At 46.3% G+C, this 22886-nt stretch overlaps 1 protein-coding gene across 2 annotated transcripts in view; it reads right to left on the bottom strand.

Moving 5' to 3' along the window:
- The window catches only part of plppr5b (phospholipid phosphatase related 5b), a 52337-nt gene extending 29686 nt beyond the window's left edge, over window positions 1-22651 (bottom strand). The window contains exons 1-2 of one of the 2 annotated variants that reach the window (XM_072451221.1): window positions 22253-22651; window positions 4225-4357 (exon numbers count right to left, since the gene is read on the bottom strand). In XM_072451221.1, coding sequence (XP_072307322.1) covers window positions 4225-4357; window positions 22253-22456 — 337 coding nt within the window. In that variant the 5' untranslated portion in view covers window positions 22457-22651. The remainder of the gene's footprint in view (window positions 1-4224; window positions 4358-22252) is intronic. The other variant, XM_072451223.1, reaches the window with a different exon arrangement.
- Between the last annotated feature and the right edge of the window lie 235 nt (window positions 22652-22886).

Raw genomic sequence — 22886 nt, 5'->3', positions numbered from 1 at the left:
GTAAAATATATTGCAAAAGTGTATCTATATTGCAATACTGGCTAACACTATAATTGATATTGCAACAAAGTATATCGCAAAAACACCAAGGTCCTCCATCTGACAGAAATGTACTCTTGATTTTATCAGAGGTTCAAATACTCATCTGCAGCAATAACATACAAAGAAATTAGATTATCATTTCTGGATTTTTTTGGGGGGGAGATTCTGTCTCTCACAGTGGAAATGCACCTACGATGAACATTTCAGACTCCTCCATAAATTCTAAATAGGAGAACTTGCAAAATCACAGGGTGTTCAAATACTCATGCTCATTGTACATATTTGTTTAGATACAACTGAAATTACTGAGCCAAACGTTACTTTGTGAGTGTGCCAAATAACTCACACAACACATAGCACAGGGCCCCAGTTGCACAGGGCCCCTGTTACACTGGGCCCCTGTTACACTGTGTTACACTGGGCCCCTGTTACACTGTGTTACACTGGGCCCCTGTTACACTGGGCTTGTGGGCCCTTGCGGGCTCAGGTTGTACACAGTCTAGGGCTAGTGTGTCATTATTAGAAGTCGACAGCAGGCAGAACATGATGGGCCCATAACAGAATGCAGACTGCATTAAAAGCATAAATGACAGAAGGTGACAGTGCAGACAGAGCCACAAGAGTCATGAATTAAATGTTTAAATTAAATTAAATTAAAATTATTCTTTAAACATTGATTTAAATTATCTATAGGCACATTTAATTAATTAATTAATTAAACATTCAATTCATTAATGGCACATTTAATGTATTAATTGTTTCACATATCCATCTGAATGCAGCGATCTTTTCTTTAGTTTGTTTGAATACATAAACATTGACAGAATTAGCCATTAATGCTAGTTACGCTTTAGCTGCCACTGTCTAGTGACCTGTCCAGGCTCCGCCCACACTCGCTCAGGGTCACTGGGCTCTGTGTTGACCCTTAGGGTCTGGAAAAGAGGGAAAAGAGATATTCCCAATGCAAATGCCTTCTCCATTTAAATCTGGCAGTGTTTCACGTTTACTTCTGGCAACTGTCAATCAGCGATGTAGGGCCCGCCCCCGCACGCACGCTCCCCCTCCCCCTCAGGGAACTGCCCGCTGCAGAGCATTTTTCAAATTTTGCTCTCTGCCCATTAACTGATAAATCATAAATAAGATTTTAATGTATTATGTTCAAATTGTTAAGTATAGTAATATTAAAGTTCTACTAAAAAGTATTCTAGTAATATTATTTTAAAATTAAGTTATTCTATAAATTGATATTCTACAAATTGGGCTACACTACCCACATTGGCTTCTCTGCTCCTCTGACCTTGCCCTCTGCTCCTCAGACCCTGTCCTCTGCTCTTCTGACCCTGCCCTCTGCTCCTCAGCTCCTCTGACCCTGCCCTCTGCTCTTCTGACCTTGCCCTCTGCTCCTCTGACCTTGCCCTCTGCTCCTCTGACCCTGCCCTTTGCTCCTCTGACCTTGCCCTCTGCTCCTCAGACCCTGTCCTCTGCTCTTCTGACCCTGCCCTCTGCTCCTCAGCTCCTCTGACCCTGCCCTCTGCTCTTCTGACCCTGTCCTCTGCTCCTCTGACCTTGCCCTCTGCTCCTCTGACCCTGTCCTCTGCTCCTCTGACCCTGTATGTGGGTGGAATCTGTTGTGAATCTCTTGGTGAGTTTCTTTGTTCCATGTGATGAGCTTGGAGCCACTGCAGACTATATTTAGTAATATAATAATACACACATCAGCCGTATGAGTCATGGGGCAGAGCAGACTGTCCTGACCCAGAGGGGAAGGGGGAATAAACACACACAAACGCACACACAATTCAGGCTCTATCTTTCAAACCAAAGAATAGCATTAAATAATGTCAATTTTCCCCATTATAATCACGGCATCTGAGGTCAATGTCTTCTTCTCAAACTACTCCATGTACAAGTGGCCCTGATGGGAGAGATGGGCCGTGAATCTGTCTGTAGGGGTGTCCCCGAAATTGAAAGTATGTGGTGTTCAGACAGATATCTAGTAGTTTGCAGTAGAGTTCAGGTGTCAACTTGGCCCTTTACTGTAAGGTGGTGTTTTCGTGCAATCTCATCCTCACCGCTGCCAATGACCTCCTTTTCATGCACTCTTCCACTGGATGATACATTTGTGACAATCAAGAAACAAGAGCTTGAAGCCTTCTCAGAACACATCAATGCTGTGGACGGGTATGCAAGAGAAGACGCTAAGGAGAACCGCTTGGCCTTTCTTGATTGTTCCACTGGAAGCTCCAGATAGAATATATGAAACCTGCACACACGGATCAGTATCTGCTCTTTGGCTCTAACCACCCACTACAGCACAAGCTGGGGGTGATCAGGACATTGGAATGCTCTTTCAGCCTGTGGGTACACCGCTTGGGCTCTTAACAAAGTTAAAAGAGTCAAAAAAACAGTACAAAACGGACAAAAAAGAAACAGAATGAAGACGAAATGGTGTCTCCTATCCCTTATGTCTCGGGACTGTCTGAAAAACTGGTTCACCCTAAGGAAAATATGCTGACACAAAAATGAAGAGTAATGCAGTGTTTTCTATCTAATATAATGAAGAAAGTTGTAAAGAGTGCCACATAGTGAGACTAAACAGCCACTACACAAGAGGCTTTATCAGCACAGAAGACACTCGAGTTCAGGACCACAGAACGCCGTGCATCTTCATCTTAAAGCCACTAACCACTCTATCGAAGAAAGTGAGGAGAAAATTATGAGCAGGAGAAGAGATGGTTTGAAAGAAGAGTTACGGAGGCCATTTTTGTTCAAAAAGGTTCAATCTACCAGCAGTTTCCAGCAGCATTTTAAAGCCATGGGGCAGGATTAGCCCTGGCCATTGTGAAGCTAACAGTCCGCTAACTATGAGATTTATTTGGCCAAAGAAAATTAGTTTCAGGTGAAACTGTAAACAGGACTGGCTATTATCAGGGGGTTCCACACAATGGGCAGTGCTTAATAATGTTATTATTTAAAACCAACAATCCCTTAAAGGAGTGACGAAGATCAACAAAACCTGTGAGCACAATTTATATGAAGTCAATATAGCACTTTATAAAATAGGCAATAAATACAGCCTTTCGTGCAGTACACATAGCACACGCTCAGGATATACATGCAGTAGTATGTGAAATAGACCAGTTTCCTGTTGAATTAGACTTGTTGGATGTCTTGTGCTACTTGTTTCCTTGTTTGTTTGTTGTTCTGTTCAATGTGTTTAAAATTGGCCAATGCTTCACTTTACGCATTAGTTTAAGGACATTCATTCACACTATTTCGATGAATCGGATTTAGAAAATTCTCTCCCCTTTGAGAGACAAAAACTCTCTTCTGAATCTCCTCGATAACTGACGTTTTCTCCATCTGTGACATGGCTCTGATGTTCTGAATCTTCTCTGATGTTTTTTGTGTCCATAAATCATTGTCCGACTTCTAACGTCCAACAAAGGATCAGTACAACTGTGTTCTGAAACCAGGAAGCAAACCAGCTCGACATGGGCTGAATTGTTTACTTTAAACACACAAAATATAGATATGGTGACGTAATAAGTTGCCAAGTTCAACAATTATTAACCTTTAACTGCTGTATTAAAGCTGAATCAGCTGAGATGAAATGGTCAATTATTTATGGGACAATTGTAGTAATTAATAGTAAGAACATTGTGAAATTCCAATGCATTTTGTTAATCTATGATCAAAACATCAATTTAGTAAACTTTCAAAGCCAGTTTTAAAGCATATCCTTTTAGGTGTCAGGATACGTACGGTGGACCTATCATGATTCAAATTGCATCGCAAGATTATAGACAATACCCAGCCCTAGTGTGTGTGTGTGTGTGTGTGTGTGTGTGTGTGAGTGTGTGCACATGTGAGTGTGCGTGTGTATGTGTCCACGTGTGTGTGTGTGTGTATGTGAGTGTGTGCACGTGTGAGTGTGCGTGTGTGTGAGTGTGCGTGTGTGAGTGTGTGCACGTGAGTGTGTGCACATGTGTGTGTGTGTGTACGTGTGTGTGAGTGAGGGTGTGTGAGTGTGTGCACGTGTGAGTGTGCGTGTGTGAGTGCGCGTGAGTGTGTGCACATGTGTGTGAGCTAGTGTGTGTGTGTGTGTGTGTGAGTGTGTGTGAGTGTGTGCGTGTGTGTGTGTGTGAGTGTGCACATGTGTGTGTGAGTGTGTACTCTCACCCAGGAAGCGCACGGTGCGTCTGACCAGAGGATTGAGGTAACAACAGTCCCCGATGGCCACAGTCTTGTCGGAGCGGTCAAACTCTTTGGATGTGTACTGGATCAGGAACAGTGCTGTCTCTGTCACGGTGATCTGAGCACACAGGAAACACACAGGAAACACACAGGAAACACACAGGAAACACACAGGTCAGCGTGTGAGCAGGTGTAACCCAGCAGGACTAACTCAGAACTAAACCAAATGTAAAGCACCTCTGATGGACACTGACCACTGCTGACAATTGAACACTCCACATGAGCTCCACTCAGTATGAGCCCTTTTTATGTGATCCAGGTAGTGGACGAAACAAATACCTGTTATCATCCTGGACTAAAAGTTTCAAAGACAGGTAGATAATACTACAGGGCGATATGGAAACATGTTTTATCACATATATAAAATGTGCAATAACGATATAATTGACAATATAATTGACGCCAGACAAAATACTTTTCTGACATACATTAAAGCTTAACTTTCATACCAAAAGTTCATACGTTTAACAAATTATGACAATCTAGTGTATTTTTGTAACAGCTGTTAGTCTATAATGCAACATCTGTCTGATTTAAGCTTGATAAATTACTATGGCAGATTGACACTATAAAGAAGTACAAGTGGGCGGGGCAGTCTAAGGTGAATAGTTTAAAGGTTTACGTGTGGGTAAAGGAGTGATCCCTGCAGCACTGACTGTGGCTGCTCCTTGAACATGACACGGACTGTGAGAGATCTCAGTGACTTTTTAAACAGTTTTGTGATTTTTTTTTCCAACCTTTATTTAACCAGGAGAGTCCCATTGAGATGAAACGCCTCTTTCATGGGAGATCATGGGTTCGATTCCCGGGTCAGACCAACATCACATGATCTCTCTGGGTGGGTCTGCATGTCCTCCCCGTGTTACCGTGGGTTCTCTCCGGCTCCTCCCACCGTCCACACACACATGTGTTGGGTAAATGTGGAACTGTTAATTGGCCCCAGTGAATGAATATGAGAGTGAATGTTTGTCTGTGTGTCTCTGTCTCTGTGTTAACCCTGTGACGAGCTGGCCCCTGTCCAGGGTGAACCCCGCCTACGGCACAAAGTCACGGGGACAAGCTCCAGTCATCCGCAACTCGAATGGGTTGAAAATGAAAGCATGTGAACTGTAAACCACCACAGCCTCGGGTGAAGCCTCGTCATCTTTGGGCAGTGCAGCAAGTGGCTTTGACACGGTGGGCTCCACTGCAGCAGGGTCCAGGCACAGTAGAGTCTGCTACGTTACGAGTCAGTACTGGTCTTCTCATTCCTGCTCTTAGTTTTGGGCATTTTTATTACAGCTAAACTAAAAGTACAACAATTTCTGACCTTACTCTTATTTCTGTGTAAGCTCTGTGAGAGGAGTAACAGTAGCTCAATGAGTTCCACTTTTTGTTATCTGGTCCGAAACTGACAGCTGCTTTCAGAAGACACGCGCATGCGCACACGTGTACATGCGTGCGCACACACATGCACACGCACACATGTACACGCACACATGTACACGCACACATGTAACGCACACATGTACACGCACACACGCACACATGTACACGCACACATGTACACGCACACATGTACACGCACACACGTACACGCACACACGTACACGCACACATGTACACGCATGCGCACACACGCACACATGTACACGCATGCGCACACACACGCACACATGTACACGCACACATGTACACGCACACACGCACACATGTACACGCACACATGTAACGCACACATGTACACGCACACATGTAACGCACACATGTACACGCACACATGTACACGCACACATGTACACGCATGCGCACACACACACACATGTACACGCACACATGTACATGCATGCGCACACACACGCACACATGTACACGCATGCGCACACACACGCACACATGTACACGCATGCGCACACACACACATGTACACGCACACATGTACACGCACACATGTAACGCAAACATGTACACGCACACATGTACACGCACAAATGTACACGCATGCGCACACACACACATGTACACGCATGCGCACACACACGCACACATGTACACGCATGCGCACACACACACATGTACACGCACACACGCACACATGTACACGCACACATGTAACGCAAACATGTACACGCACACATGTACACGCACACATGTACACGCATGCGCACACACACACATGTACACACACACATGTACATGCACACATGTACATGCACACATGTACATGCACACATGTACACGCACACAAGTAGCAATTTGCCAGCTAGAAATAGTGACTCAGAAGTCAGAATACAAAGCTGTATTCCGCTCTTATCCAGACTCTGCTGTTGTAAACCTGTGCTGTAACATCAATAAAGAAACTTCAGAAAGATCTTGTGCCTCTGCGCCTGTTTTTGAACAGAAACCAACATTGTCAAAGCTCATTATATACCAGCTTTCACACACACAAAAATAGCTGGCTATTTAAAAGAATCTTCCGCAGCCCAGTGGGACAGGTGCTCACACTACAACGCCACCTCGAAACCGGTGTAACATCGCTGTTCGAAAAGAAAAACGTGTTGAAGCTTAGCACACCTGATCTCCTATAGCCCCATGAACACCCTGCCCACCTAGCTGACCCACTCTCACGATGACCAGGGGATTACAGCTGACCTGTCTGTGGGGGTTTGAACCGGGATTTTGACCTTGTTAGACCCTATTTACATTTTACACTCCACTGACACAAAAAATACTAGTTTAGGATTATGGTCGCACATTTACTACAATCAATCTTTATCTTACATACTGGTCATCACTAAAGGACTGATAAGTGGTCTGGCTGGTCTCTTGTCTGTGGTCTGGCTGGTTTCTTGTCTGTGGTCTGGCTGGTCTGTGGTCTGTGGTCTGGCTGGTCTCTTGTCTGTAGTCTGGCTGGTCTGTGGTCTGGCTGGTCTCTTGTCTGTGGTCTGGCTGGTCTCTTGTCTGTGGTCTGGCTGGTCTGTGGTCTGTGGTCTGGCTGGTCTCTTGTCTGTGGTCTGGCTGGTCTGTGGTCTGTGGTCTGGCTGGTCTCTTGTCTGTGGTCTAGCTGGTCTCTTGTCTGTGGTCTGGCTGGTCTGTGGTCTGTGGTCTGGCTGGTCTCTTGTCTGTAGTCTGGCTGGTCTGTGGTCTGGCTGGTCTCTTGTCTGTGGTCTGGCTGGTTTCTTGTCTGTGGTCTGGCTGGCCTCTTGTCTGTGGTCTGGCTGGTCTCTTGTCTGTGGTCTGGCTGGCCTCTTGTCTGTGGTCTGGCTGGTCTCTTGTCTGTGGTCTGGCTGGTCTGTGGTCTGGCTGGTCTCTTGTCTGTGGTCTGGCTGGTCTGTGGTCTGGCTGGCCTCTTGTCTGTAGTCTGGCTGGTCTCTTGTCTGTGGTCTGGCTGGTCTCTTGTCTGTGGTCTGGCTGGCCTCTTGTCTGTAGTCTGGCTGGTCTCTTGTCTGTGGTCTGGCTGGTCTCTTGTCTGTGGTCTGGCTGGTCTGTGGTCTGGCTGGCCTCTTGTCTGTGGTCTGGCTGGTCTCTTGTCTGTGGTCTGGCTGGTCTCTTGTCTGTGGTCTGGCTGGTCTCTTGTCTGTGGTCTGGCTGGTCTCTTGTCTGTGGTCTGGCTGGTCTCTTGTCTGTAGTCTGGCTGGCCTCTTGTCTGTGGTCTGGCTGGCCTCTTGTCTGTGGTCTGGCTGGTCTCTTGTCTGTGGTCTGGTTGGTTTGTGGTCTGTGGTCTGGCTGGTCTCTTGTCTGTGGTCTGGCTTGCCTCTTGTCTGTGGGCTGGCTGGTCTGTGGTCTGGCTGGTCTCTTGTCTGTGGTCTGGCTGGTCTCTTGTCTGTGGTCTGGCTGGTCTCTTGTCTGTGGTCTGGCTTGCCTCTTGTCTGTGGTCTGGCTGGTCTCTTGTCTGTGGTCTGGCTGGTCTCTTGTCTGTGGTTTGGCTGGCCTCTTGTCTGTGGTCTGGCTGGCCTCTTGTCTGTGGTCTGGCTGGTCTCTTGTCTGTGGTCTGGCTGGCTTCTTGTCTGTGGTCTGTCTGGTCTGTGGTCTGGCTGGTCTCTTGTCTGTGGTCTGGCTGGTCTCTTGTCTGTGGTCTGGCTGGTCTGTGGTCTGTGGTCTGGCTGGTCTCTTGTCTGTAGTCTGGCTGGTCTGTGGTCTGGCTGGTCTCTTGTCTGTGGTCTGGCTGGTTTCTTGTCTGTGGTCTGGCTGGTCTCTTGTCTGTGGTCTGGCTGGCCTCTTGTCTGTGGTCTGGCTGGCCTCTTGTCTGTGGTCTGGCTGGTCTCTTGTCTGTGGTCTGGCTGGTCTGTGGTCTGGCTGGTCTCTTGTCTGTGGTCTGGCTGGTCTGTGGTCTGGCTGGCCTCTTGTCTGTAGTCTGGCTGGTCTCTTGTCTGTGGTCTGGCTGGTCTCTTGTCTGTGGTCTGGCTGGTCTGTGGTCTGGCTGGCCTCTTGTCTGTGGTCTGGCTGGTCTCTTGTCTGTGGTCTGGCTGGTCTCTTGTCTGTGGTCTGGCTGGTCTCTTGTCTGTGGTCTGGCTGGTCTCTTGTCTGTGGTCTGGCTGGTCTCTTGTCTGTAGTCTGGCTGGCCTCTTGTCTGTGGTCTGGCTGGCCTCTTGTCTGTGGTCTGGCTGGTCTCTTGTCTGTGGTCTGGTTGGTTTGTGGTCTGTGGTCTGGCTGGTCTCTTGTCTGTGGTCTGGCTTGCCTCTTGTCTGTGGGCTGGCTGGTCTGTGGTCTGGCTGGTCTCTTGTCTGTGGTCTGGCTGGTCTCTTGTCTGTGGTCTGGCTGGTCTCTTGTCTGTGGTCTGGCTTGCCTCTTGTCTGTGGTCTGGCTGGTCTGTGGTCTGTGGTCTGGCTGGTTTCTTGTCTGTGGTCTGGCTGGCCTCTTGTCTGTGGTCTGGCTGGCCTCTTGTCTGTGGTCTGGCTGGCCTCTTGTCTGTGGTCTGTCTGGTCTCTGGTTCGACTGGCCGGGCCGGTCTGGAGTCGGGCTGGTCACTAATATGTGGTCCGTGGTCCAGTTGGTTTCACGGCAGTTCTTAAGTGCTTAGTCCACGTTAATGCGATGAATGAGATTATGCTGCTGAGATTCCTGTCAAAGGATTCCCGAGGTCAGCAAGAGCCAAAGATAAGACTGTACTTAACCAGCTTGGAGCCTCAGAGGGACTGAGGCCAGGGACCAGAGCAGACTGGACCTCTGGAGACAATTTGGGAGTACAGAGACGGAGAACTACGGTTTCTGTTGCTGCTGTATGCTGCAGGACTATAATACGGAATTATGTTCATGTGCTTATTCTGCTATTCAATAATTGAACAGAGGAGAGGCATATGGATAAAGTTTACCCAATATTTAGTCGAAGGGAACACTAGTGTGCCTTGAGGAATTTTTAGGTGTGCATAAGCAAATTTAGATCCATAAAATGTACAAAACGACGACTATTGCAAATTCAAGCAGAACCAGACAGATAGTGGACGACGTATGTCCTCAGAGGTCAGAACTCTCACTGATGTTTTCTCTGAGCCTCTGTGTTTCAGTTGTTTTAACGTTTTAAAAGAAACACATGCTCCTCTGCTTTTAACAACGTTTCACTGGGCACTTAAACAAAGTCAGACCTCTCCTGGTTGGAGAGAAACCATCATATCTTTAATACCTAAATAATGGAAGGACGGGCTTCGGGAAGAGTACAGCAAACAATCTACAGTCTTCAGCTGTCTTTTTGATGAAGCTTTACTCTTTACTTTGATGAATCTTTACTAGCTGCAGCATGTGGTTTGTGAGGGAACAGTGACTGTGATCACAGTTTGCATCCCTTTTGAGAGAAGCAGCAGCCACTCCCCTTGGTGCTAGACTCCATGGCAATGCTGTGTGTGTGTGTGTGTGTGTGAGAAGTAGACACACGCAAACTTTTAGACAAGGGTACTTCTGACTGAGTAGAGCTTATTGTGCAGCATGAAGTGGACTGAGGGAACAGTGAGGGCTAACGAGGATAATCAGAAAGACTAAAACAGTTCAATCAAGATGAAAACAATACAAATAATAGTAGAAAAAGCTTCAGTTGTAGTCATCTGGACTCAGTTTGAGTCAGCTTTTTCTACTATGGAACACGCCTGGACGAATGAGGGATTACACCGACAAATACAAATAAATGTTAAATGCTTGAGTGTTATTTCACTCTTGTTTGGAAATACGTATTTCTATTGCTAATGTTTCGGGCCAAGCTTTTTTCTCAATGTTTCTTGATTTTCTGACCCTGCTGCTCTTCCTGAGTGTCATGAAGCCTTGGAACAGTTTGAGCGACGAGTCCTCAGTGAACTCGCAAAGATTAAGAGTTAAAGGTGCGATGGATGATTTGTCGGCGATTTGAGAACGCAGGACTGATACAACACACACGTGCGTTTGTTTATTAGCACGATGGATCGCATCTCTCGTCTCCCGTAGATTTCCGTCTTCTTCTGAGTCAGCTCGAACTGTCTTTCTCCGTCTTCATTTTGTCCTGTACACTGAGGGAACTATATTATGATAGATCAATGCGCTTAGACACGCGGAAACGTGGGGACGAGCCGCATTCGGCTGCAGGTGAGCGGTAGGTGCGTTTTATGATTGATACGTGGCAGGACTAATCGGCAGTCCACGCCACGAGGAAATAAGACTCAGATTTGGGCCAAAAAAATCGTCCATTCAACCTTTAAGACGCTTGGACCCTTGCACTGTCCCACAGAATCCCTACCTTCTAAACGCCTTTGTCTTTGAGGCAGTTAGTCCAATTGCTTTAACTTTGATTAATGCATGACTTTCCTCTGGCTTTTTTGTTTGTTTTTTTGTGTTTGGATCCTAATGTTCTTACAAACTATAGGCCAACATCTAAACTTCCCTTCCTTTCTACAGTTTGGGAAAAGGTTGTCTATCACCAACTGCAGTCGCACCTTGCCTTTAATGACATTTCTGAAAAAAGCTTTAAGCAATGACATAGCACAGAAATTGCACTTTCACATGTTTTTAATGATCTTTTAACACTTGATTCTGGAAATCCTGCCGCCCTTCTGCTTTTAGATGTGTCCTGTTGTCTCGTTCATAACTGTCTGTTGGTGTTAAAGGCCGTGCACTTAACTGGTTCAGATCATATTTGTAAGAACAAACCTTCAGTCTAAAACTGCCCCTTTGAACTGCGTTGTACCTCAGGGTTCCATGTTAGGGCCAGTTCTCATCTGCATTTGTTTCTTGCCTTTAGGATCACTCATATAATATCTTGTTCCATTGCTTTGCTGATGACGTGCGCATTTACATTCCCTTACAGTCAAATACTTCATCATTTGAGGCCCTGATTCACTGGCACAGAGACATTACATACTGGATGACTCTTAATCTTCTACATTTAAATGAGAAGAAAACTGAAATAGTTGTTTTTGGTGCTTCAGATGTATTTGTAGGGGTGGATAGTGTCCGTGGTCCTCTGTCTTCTTTTAACCTCCCATTTGTGAGAAATCTAGGTGCGCTGATGGATTCATCTCTTAACCTGGACAAACAAGTCCATACAGTGGTCAAAAAAAGCTTTTTTCAGCTGAGGCTACTGGCTGAAGTAAAACATAATACAATGCGCCAAAGCCATTGATTACATCATGCTTAGATTACTGCAACTTTCTTTATTATGGTCTCGATTTTACCGCTCTTTAACGCTTGTAGTTAGTGCAGAATGCAGCGGCCCGGCTGCTCACAGGTACAAGGCGTCACCAACACATGACTCCGGTCCTGGATCACTGGCTCCAGTTATTCACAGAATCACATTTAAAATGTTGCTCATGGTCTTTAAATGGTCTGGCTCCCTGTTATTTGCAGTGCAGAGAGATCTGGGCGGCAGTCGACGTCAGGGGCCTCGACGACCAGATCGCCGGACAAAGAAACAAACTGGGGACTTGGCACGTCACCTTGCTGGGGGAAAGAGCCTGAGCTTGTGCGGGGAGGTTTGGAGGTGTTTTGGGCATGTCCCACCGGGAAGAGGCCCCGGTGAAGATCCAGGACATGCTGGAGGGACTATGTCTCTCGGCTGGCCTAGGAACACCTGAGGATCTCCCGGAGGAGTTGGAGGACGTGTGTGGGGAGAGGGAAGTCTGGGAGTCCCTGCTAAGACTGCGGCCCCTGTGACCCGGCCCAGGATAAGTGGAAGAAGATGGATAGATGCACTTTGCAGTACAGCACTTTGGCCTTTTAAAGTTGAAAGTGTGCTTTATAAATAAACCTTATTGATAATGAATTTGGTGCAAGTCATGTGCCCTTAGTCACGTGACTCAGGGTCCTTAAATTCCACACTGGTGTAACTTTTCCTCTCAGCCCTGAAGTAGTCAGTATTATGAGGTATTATGAGATGGACACATAATACAGGGCTTTTACTTTAAGAAAGAAAAAAGAGTACTTTGGACCTTCATGACTCATATATATTGCACATATGCACTGTTCTTTTTGATTGCTCGTCATTTTTCTCTGTCTCCATGTCATTCTGCCATGGCCCTTGATGAGCACCTGTCCACAACTACCTCCTTATTCTTACAAAAGGATCCTCAGATGCACTCGCCTTTCCCTTTTTAGTTGTTAAATCCACATTTGTTGAGTTCGGCCCCTCTCTCTCTGCGCTGCTTTTCCTTGAGTGCCCAGCTTTGACTCACTCCCGAGCTTGGCAGACCTTGGCAGCTCCATGCCTGTGCTGGGGGCCATTTGTCCCATTTTCCCCGCCGTGGCTAACCGGAGCTGACGGCTAACTGAAACTCACGGCTAACTGGCCCATCCCTCACTGGAATTACCACGGGGGACTTATTTACAGCTGCCTGAGCCCCAAACAACCCACTCGTCTGTTCTGATGTACCCCGAAGAACAGCCCTCTGACAGTATTTGGCTGAAGTCACAGGCTTTTTCACACATGTGAGTCTCAGCGTGGCCTCAGGGGGCAGCAGACAGCACAGAGAGGCTATTCTCCTCCGCTCTGGGATTGCACCATGTGTGGACCACAAGAGCTCAGATTTAGTATCAGCCAACATATTCAGAATATACAGAAACAAATATATTTTTTCAGTTTTCTTCTTTGAGTCTGAATGAATGTGTCCTTGACCTTAAAAGTCAGTTTCATAATTGCCTTTGGTTTGGATAGACAAGATTTACTCATTTCTCCAATTTCAAAAATGAGCTGGAGCACCACTGTGTGTTTAATAGAGGTCACTTGTTGGCAGCACTCAAATCAACTGCATTTTAAGAACTTGCACTTGCCGCTCGTGGTGGAGTGGATAACACATATGCCTGACGTGTGGAGCAGGCCGCAGTGTGGTGAGCTCAAATATTTGATGAATGTCCTTCCCCAGCCTCGTCCCCATTTCACGCTGCACTGTCTTGTTGAATACGGGCCAAAAAATAATTAACAAAAAAGTGCACTTGTTTGACTGGTGTACTGCACAATTGTTCCCATGGCGATGAAAGGTTTCTGATCGTGGGTGAAATCTTGAGTCGTGGCTCTAAAACGTGGGTGTTTTTAAGCTTTTTTTTCCTTATTCCATTATGATGCTTATTATAGGACAAAACAAATACAGGGCGGATTTTCTAGTTATATTTCCTATTATTGTATTATGGTTAATAATAATAATTACATAAACAAATGGATAAATAAATAATAACTATGTGATTAACACAGTTGAATTAATAAAAAGAAGTTCTGCACCAGAGACTGTCGGTCAAAGAGTATACAAACTGGTACTAAATCAGAACCAAACCAGGTCTCAACTGGGAGGACTGAGACTGATACTTAAGGAGTTTCTTAGCTTTAATAGAAAGGACAGTGTAGTGGGAAATAGGGATGAGAGAAGCCAGATTGGACACTGCGCACATGTGCAATCCACTCCACACCGAGCGGCACAGGCTGCTGTATTTGAATAGATAATATAATCACAAAAGTACAACTGATATTATACGCAAATTATGCACGAAATTTGGTAAATTCACATCTCGTTTCAGCCCCTTTCATTCATCTAAATATGGATTGCAGCATGACTTAAGTTTGGAGATGAGCTGGTCAAAACAGGTGAAACTGTGCAAGACACGTCCTCACCTCATGCAGAAGACACAAAACAAATAATCTGCTCCATAATCAATAATTAGGTCTATCAGTCTCCCCTCTTGTAGTTCCTCACAGGCACCAATCAAAAGCCAGCGCTGGTGTCAGACAGCTTCTCTTACAGCGGTCAGTCATAAGTTTAGCTGAGAGCTGCCAATCAGCACCTGTCAATCAGAGCGTCCGCCCCGCCCTCTTCCACACACAAGTGTAGCTGGGCGTGTTTTTATCACATGTGTCTAAAGAGCGATTTTTTTCTCGCTGCTCTGATTGGCTGAGCATCTCACACACTCAGTGGGTTAACAGACGCCAGAGATGGGCCCGCCCCTCTGAGAAGAGGACCAGTGCAACGAACAGACACTGCACTTAAAATGAAAACCTTTCAAGCTGTTACGTACTTTCAAAATTAAAACCACTTTCGCAGATGTTTAATACAGTTGAATGTCCACATTGATGACAATAGAAGACATTTTAGGGAAAGCTTAGCTTCTGTGTAGTCACTGGGGAATCCCCACTAGCACATGGAAGCACTTTGTGTATTTGAGGACGGGGAAGAAGCCTGCTTTTCTTTGACTGGATTTACAGTGTAATTTCTCAGTTCTGCCGTTGTGACACTTCGACCAATCAGATTCAAATATTCATCATGACGTTTCACCTTTTCCCTGTCTGACTGTCCAGACTGATGTTGTGTAGAACTCAATTCAGAGTGACACACAGATCAGTCTGGCAGAGTCAGGTTAATGGGTGATGGCATCATCATCACCAGGACCTCAAGTGGGAGCTCAGCTCCCTCATCTTGAAGGCCCAGCAGAGGATCTACTTCCTGCAGCAGCTGAGGAAAGCCAAGCTGCCAGTGGAGATGATGGTGCAGTTCCACACGGCCATCATTGAGTCCATCCTCACCTCCTCCATCACCGTGTGGTATGCTGGAGCCACAGCCAGGGACAAACAGAGACTACAGCACATTGTATGCTCTGCTGAGAAGGTGATCGGCTGCAGACTTCCATCTCTGCAGGACCTGTACGTCTCCAGGACTCTGGGACGAGCAGGTCGGATCACAGCCGACCCTTCTCACCCTGGAAACGGACTATTTGAGTCACTCCCCTCAGGCAGGAGGCCACTCCCCTCAGGGAGGAGGCCACTCCCCTCATACAGGAGGCCACTCCCGTCGGACAGGAGGCCACTCCCCCTCATAAAGGAGGCCACTCCCCTCAGGCAGGAGGCCACTCCCGTCAGACAGGAGGCTTTGACCAGAACTTCTCGCCACAAGAACAGTTTCTTTCCCTCTGCCGTTGGACTCATGAACACTTCTTAAACACTGTCACTTCGACCATAATTTAATCACTCACTGCACTGTTCACTTTCTGCACCACATCTGTAAAATCAGCTGTAAATTTTGTGTACATATAAACCCTATTTTTAATTTTTATCTTATAGCCCAGGGGTGTCCAAACTTTTTTCACCGAGAGCATTTTGAAACGTATACGGAGCAGAGGGCCACAAACTATGTCGAATTTGTCGAATGACAAAGTGAATCATTCGAAATGTTGGATTTCACATCGTTCCGAGGACTCCACCTTTAATAAGACTTGGAACATTAATATTAAGTCGGTATAACATCAAAATTCTTGAATTTGTTTTCAATTTTACAGTAAAACTTACTACTGTATGTTGTTTGGACCAACTAAGATAGAAGCCTGAGGGCCAACAAAAAATCGTCTGAGGGCCACATTTGGCCCTTAGTTTGGATATGTGACCAGAGTAAACACAAACATGTGACCAGAGTAAACACAAACATGTGACCAGAGTAAACACAAACATGTGACCAAAGTAAACACAAACATGTGACCAGAGTAAACACAAACATGTGACCAGAGTAAACACAAACATGTGACCAAAGTAAACACAAACATGTGACCAGAGTAAGCACAAACAGTGTTTCCAGTTAGTCGCATGTTTGTGTTTACTCTGGTCACATTTTAGTGTTTACATGTTTGTGTTTAGTCTGGTCACATGTTTGTGTTTACTTTGGTCACATGTTTGTGTTTACAGTCCAGTACGATCACAGTCTCTTGATGCTTATGGTTCAGGCTTTAGTTGACCTGACCTTGTTTGGTGGTTGAGGTATTGGACATTTATGAATTACATGTAACATTTAGAAAGTATGAGTACTACTATAGTACAAGTACTATGAATAAAACATACTCCTGGAGACGCAGAACACATTGTCCAGTGTGATTCCGGCTCAGTCTGCAGCGCTTTGCTGTGGGAGGTTATATAAGCCGAGCCCAGAGGAGGCGTCCGTGCTTCTGCCTGAGTGTGTGGCACATGGGCCTGTGCAACTCTCTCAATACTTGCACAAATGAGTATCTAGTTATGACATTAGCTTTTGGATTGATTACAATGTGATACTATGTGATTCAATACTTTTGACAACCTTGTTCTAGTCAGGATGATTGTATGATCACACAAAACTGCAGCAAAAAGGAACATTCAACATATTCATATTTTAAATAATTCCCGCTATAGGAAATTATTATTTTACACCTGCCCTGAGTTTACTGTGAATATACAGCATTATGGCTACACAGTGTGTTGGAGAGAATACTTTTTAAATGTATTTACAGAATACAGACTACCCGCATTAAAATGTATTCCGCTATATGGTCCAATCACAGTAATATAGTCTGAATACTTTGAATACTAGAATATTTTATTTGCAAAAACAGATTTAAAAAACTCTTTGCATAGAAATGTTTAAAAGTAACAAAAAGTGGGCAAGAGTGAGTAAATCCCAGTGGAGGAGCTCAAAGTCACAGGTCTGGACAGAAGTGTGTCGAAGTGTTCATTATTCACACGGAAACAGCGCCACCTGGAGGCAAACCACTGTCACGTGTTCCGGGACTGTCCTGTTGCTCACAAATATTGGACTGAAGTTCACAAAACACTGCAGACTGTTTTTGACATTTCCGTCGCTCTGAACTGTAGAACTATGAACTTGGGCCTCAAAACTCCTGCCATGGACACAATAAATGGATACGATCGAGGACTGGACTGACATAGGAACAGACATCAGGCAAATGGAAAAAAACTGACATTCAAACGTTATTTGTGTTCTTTTTGTTTTTGCTCTTTGGTCGTGTTGTTCTTGATCAATTAAATTAAATAAAAACAAAACAAAATGTCTTTTTCAAAACATATGAGATGGTTTAACCTTTGACCTCTAAAGAGCACAAACACAGCAGGATTAGACTAACCTTTCTCACACGTGGCCCTGGTGTGACCTACTTTTCATTTAGTCGTAGTGACTTGCACATATTCTGTACACAGAAGGATAAGCAGCAGATGTGTGGCAGTCGCTCCTGATGCACCATCACCATGACAACGCAAGTACACAACTGTCCATTTATTTCTATTCGAATCTATTTAAAGCATGTATCGAACTCCATCTATTGAAGCTCACAATTCACAAAGCTGCTCATCACTCTCCCTCGCTCTCTCCCTCCCTCGCTTCCTCCCTCTCTCTCCCCCTCTCTTCCCCTCTCTTCCTCCCTCTCTCCCTCCCTTCCTCCCTCTCTTCACCTTGCTCCCTCCTTCTCTTCCCCTCTCTTCCTCCCTCTCTCCCTCCCTCTCTCCACCTCGCTCCCTCCTTCTCTTCTCCTGTCTTCCTCCCTCTCTCCCCCTCGCTCCCTCCCTCTCTTCACCTCGCTCCCTCCTTCTCTTCTCCTCTCTCCCTCCCTCTCTTCCCCTCTCTTCCTCCCTCTCGCCACCTCGCTTCCTCCCTCTCTCCTTCCCTCTCTTCCTCCCTCGCTCCCTCCCTCTCTCCACCTCTCTCCCTCCCTCTCTTCCCCTCTCTCCTTCCCTGTCTTCCCCTCTCTTCCTCCCTCTCTCCACCTCCCTCCCTCTCTCCCTCCCTCCCTCTCTTCTCCTCGCTCACTCCTCTTCTCTTCTCCTCCCTCCCTCCTCCTTCCTCTCTCCCTCCCTCGCTTCCTCCCTCCCTCTCTCCACCTCGCTCCCTCCCTCTCTTCCCCTCCCTCCCTCGCTCCCATTAGATTGTTTTGAGTTTTAACTTGTTTTTTCCATTTGATCTTTGATTTAAAAATATTAAATTCAAAACAAATAGATACATTTTTTTAATCCAAGTTGGTTCTGTGGCGTGTATAACAACAGTGGGGCTCTGGCATGGATCTAATAATATTGGGCATGCATTTGATAATATGACCACGGCAGTGAGGGAACCGCCCGGGCCACAGCTCATCACCTCCAGCAGGCCTGCTGTTTGTCCCTTACCCATACTGGATCAACAAGAACAGACTGACAGAGCCTAGTCCCTGATTTGACGCTGGAGCCGACCATAATAGGCCATGTTCACATGAGAGGCACCGTGAGCTCGAGCCGAATTGTCTCTGGAGATTGGTGTGTATTTCTTTGCTGTGAAGGGCAATTGATTGGGAGCCATTTCAGGTTGGGAGCCCTTTCAGGTTGGAGGCTCTAGGCCCCCGCCTACCCTCTCCTAATGGTAGCACCGCCTCTGCAAAGAGCTCAAGATGGTTTAACACCCTCAGACAACACAGGACACTCATCACCAAACAGCGAAGTGAGAACAAGTGTAGAGGTCACTTCCACGACTGTCCCAGCTCTGTACCAGGAAAAGAGTCTGCTGATGGAGCCAGAGGCCCAAGGCTCATGGGTCAGCACCAGAAACAGTGTGTCTTTCACCACAGATTGTTTAAGTACAAGTGCTTGGACATGATTGTGTCCAAGAGGCTCTCTAGGAGAGCTAGTGACCGCGCCTCACTTTTCATTGCAGGAGGGAGAGGGTGGGTGAGTCTGTGGGCACTTACCTGCTTCACCTGAACCCTGACTCTTACCTGCATCAATGCTCCGCTTTGGCAAAGTAAAAAAATGTGAAACTTCCCTAACAGGATCAGACGTCCAGTTCGGTTCGGTGAGACTACGCATATGTGGGCCAAAAACGGCGAGTCAATCAAAATATAACAATAACAACAAACAGCACTTAGAGAGGTGTTCAAAGACCGATGGCTGCACGCTGCTTTAGCCAAGCCTCTCATCCCTTTACGCACTCGGCCGAGCAACAGGCTCTGCAGGTATAAATCCTACTGGAGCTGAGACTCTGCAGGTATAAATCCTACTGGAGCTGAGACTCTGCAGGTATAAATCCTACTGGAGCTGAGACTCTGCAGGTATAAATCCTACTGGAGCTGAGGCTCGGCCTACAGTCTGAGCACTGTCAGCAAGTTTGGTAATGTGGAGCGCACCGCCAGCACTGATACAGAGTAGGCATTCAAGAAGCCTTTTAACCTCTTTGGTCACCACAAAGCCATAATACGCATTGCACTGACAATAACACTCAGACACCGATTCAGGTGAAACAGAGCAGCCATTAGCACTCGTTTGATTATGCACTTGTATTGTGTCATTTGTACCTTGGTATGTCATGTAAATGTTTGATGTGTGTCTTTTCTGCAATATGGCATTCCCTTGGGAACTGGTACAATTGTGAATTGAGGACAATAAAGTAACTAACTAACTAACTCACTGCAAAGTGGTCCAAGCACCTGGGCAGAGTGTAGCGTTACACATCTGAGTCAATGCTTGTGCTTGAACAACTTGAACAGGCAAAGAAAGCTGCGACGTTTCTGGTATAAACATAGCATTAAGAGGACACATGCCACAATATTTATCCCAACTTTTGCATGATGCTCGCGCCTTGTAACTCAGTTGAAGTCAGTCACAGTCGCTTCGGACTCGTAGTGGAGCAGAACACGACTCACATTCAATCACAAAGTGTACACCATGGAAAGACACGACTAGACTCATTCAAACATATGTGAATTTTAAGCCTGTTTTTATACTCACTCTGGTACAAAAGATAGTTTATTGACACTACAGCGTACAAAGAGAGCTGTGGAAACCACATCTGGGCCATTTTCGTCTTCAGAGAAAGAACACACAAACAATGGCCCAGCACGTGCTTAATATTCCTGCTTAAACATCAGATTGTTAAAAGGGCAAACGCACTATTGTAACACAACCAGAGCTGAAGCGCTATAAACAAACCAAACCATTCATGAGGCCATTAGTGAGTTAGCATCACTGCAACGCCACAACTTGAGGTTTCCTGATTCTGAGTCTGATTCACTGTTTGGCTGCAGTTTAACACGTTTCACCGTTACGGGAAAAATAAATCCCTGTTAAATCCCTGCCTGGTCTTCCAGCCCAATGGTTCAAAAGATTTTTCAGGCGACCCAATTTTTCTAATTGGTCTACACAACCCAACCTATTTTTTCAAAAGTAGACAATAGGTTTGAAGAGGCTAATATTGACAAATAGGCTTTTCATCTGTACATTTAAGCTACTGTAATGCTGTTAGTCCTTGTCCACAGTGCTGTTATCAGTGCAGCGGGTGCAGCAGGGATCTCATTCCAAAGGGAAATGAGTACCCGGCGAGACAGAGGCAAGTTTGCATCTGCACAGCTCTTTCCCCTCGAATAAGCTCCATGTGAAACCCAGACAGGTTAATATCATAACCCTCAGTTTTCCACGCGGACCCACACTGTCAGCGCTGGGTCAAGTGCTTGGGCACGATCGTGTCCAGAGCATGCTGTCAAAACGCTTCCTGTATGTGAAGTCCACAGCCTATAGTCGATCCATGCAATCTCTGCTCAAAACGGAGCAGCCTATTCAGGTGGTAGACAGCCGGGAAGGCTGAGAGCACTGTGACCGCGCCTCTGCTACCTGTCCTGAGAGATGGAACTGTGGGTGCACAACACAATTACGATCTGCTACACACAATGCGCACCAGCACGTTGAGTTTTTCTCGGCTTTGGAGACGATCATGCAATCACTGGCATCTGTGTGCCAATAAACTTGGAGAGGTTAAGTTACTAAGTTATTTGCTCCGGTGCCTCCTCCCTCGCGCTCTATCAGCCGAGCAGAAGCCCCTTATTCACATAAGGCCAAACAATAGGCTCTGGTCCAAAGTCGTAGCGGAGCTGGAGAGTGGCCTGCAGTCTGAGGACCATGCCGGGTCATGCTGAGCTGACGGTGAGCTCTGAGTGGATTCAGAGTCCACGACTGCTCACTTTATCAGCTAACTGGCTCAGCGCTGCCCCAAACTGGGGTCCAGAGCTGGCCTGGAATAGTAAAGTGACCACCACAACCACCGGGTTGTTCAGGGATGAGCGTTCTGTGGAGGTGTTGTATAAGTGTTGTAAAAGTCATCTCCAGACAACCATGCAAAGATTAGCCATTTTTGCCCACAGTGACAATTTCAGGCACTTCACAAGACCAAGCCGGCCCATTATGTCCAAAAGGGGCCTGAAGATAAGGGAGGGATTTAACGGGCTGGTCTGTGCTGGTAACTAGGAAACATGCGTGAAGCCTCACTGAGCTTCAGCCAACAGAAACTTCATTTAGCCAATGATGTTAAGGGGATCAAAATAGCCAATTAGATTTTTTTTTTTTAAAAGATGAATTTCCAATTTTCTAGTTAAGGTTAAATGGAAAACCGGAAAAACAGTTGGTTTAAAAAAAAATCTTTTTTCAATTTTGACTCAAAATGGAATTACCAAAGAGCAAACCATACACAGATTTCTGATCAGAAATAAATCTAAACATTTCCCTGTTTGCATCCCATTTTAATAATCTTATAGCAAGAAACTGATAGTAATCAGATTTTGATTGCGCTTCTGCAGCCGCTGTTTAGATGGCATTTGATACACTGGAATTTCCCCAGTGTGGGACCAATGCAGCTTATCTTATTTTATCTCATGTCAATAATCTGATAGCTCCATAAATCAGATATTGATCAGATTTCGACAGGTGTCTGCAGCCTTCCTCAGGTCCAGTTCAGGTGCTCCCTGTGTGTGAGCTGTGCACGTGTCCCGCACTCACCAGCAGCGTGGGCAGACCAGCTACCAGGGCGTAGAGCAGCACGGGGGGCACGGCGCTGCTTTCCTCGGGGCCCAGGTAAGGCTTGGTGTAGGTGGTGTCGTAGCAGAAGAAGCCCTGCACGTGCACGCTGAAGGTGTCCGTGTACTCAAAGTAGTAGGCCAGCATGATAGTCCCGGCCATGATCACCATCTGGAAGTAAAGCATGGTAGAGCTGAGCAAGGGAGGGCAAGCCAGCGATCCCTACGCAGACGTGTGTGTCCCCGGGGCCCCTAGCCTCTCCTCCGTGGCTCCTCCGTCCTCCTCCCTCTGCCTGGTCCGTGTGAGAGCCGCATATTCCCGCTGTATGTGCTACTGCCTAGAGCTGCTACAATCTGTACCGCGTCGTGCTGTATGTCTGTCTGCTGCAGTGTGAGTGTGTGTGTAAGAGAGAGAGAGAGAGAGAGAGAGAGAGAGAGAGAGAGAGGAGAGAGAGAGAGCGAGGGGAGAGAGAGGAGTGAGTAAGACACCGGCCCCGCCCCCTACTCGACAGAGATGACAAGAGCAGGAGAGAGGGGGGAGGAAGAAATATGAATGGAAGTGAATGGAGGTGGATGCAGGAACGACACACGTGAGAAAGAGAGAGGAGGGAGAGCGA

Source organism: Eucyclogobius newberryi, unplaced genomic scaffold (genome assembly GCF_026437365.1).
Source record: "Eucyclogobius newberryi isolate DKJ021-1_F unplaced genomic scaffold, fEucNew1.0.hap1 SCAF_18, whole genome shotgun sequence".
NCBI classification, from domain to species: domain Eukaryota; kingdom Metazoa; phylum Chordata; class Actinopteri; order Gobiiformes; family Gobiidae; genus Eucyclogobius; species Eucyclogobius newberryi.
The sequence above is the reverse complement of the archived record's forward strand: the minus strand, read 5'-3'. Positions and strand labels throughout refer to the sequence as shown.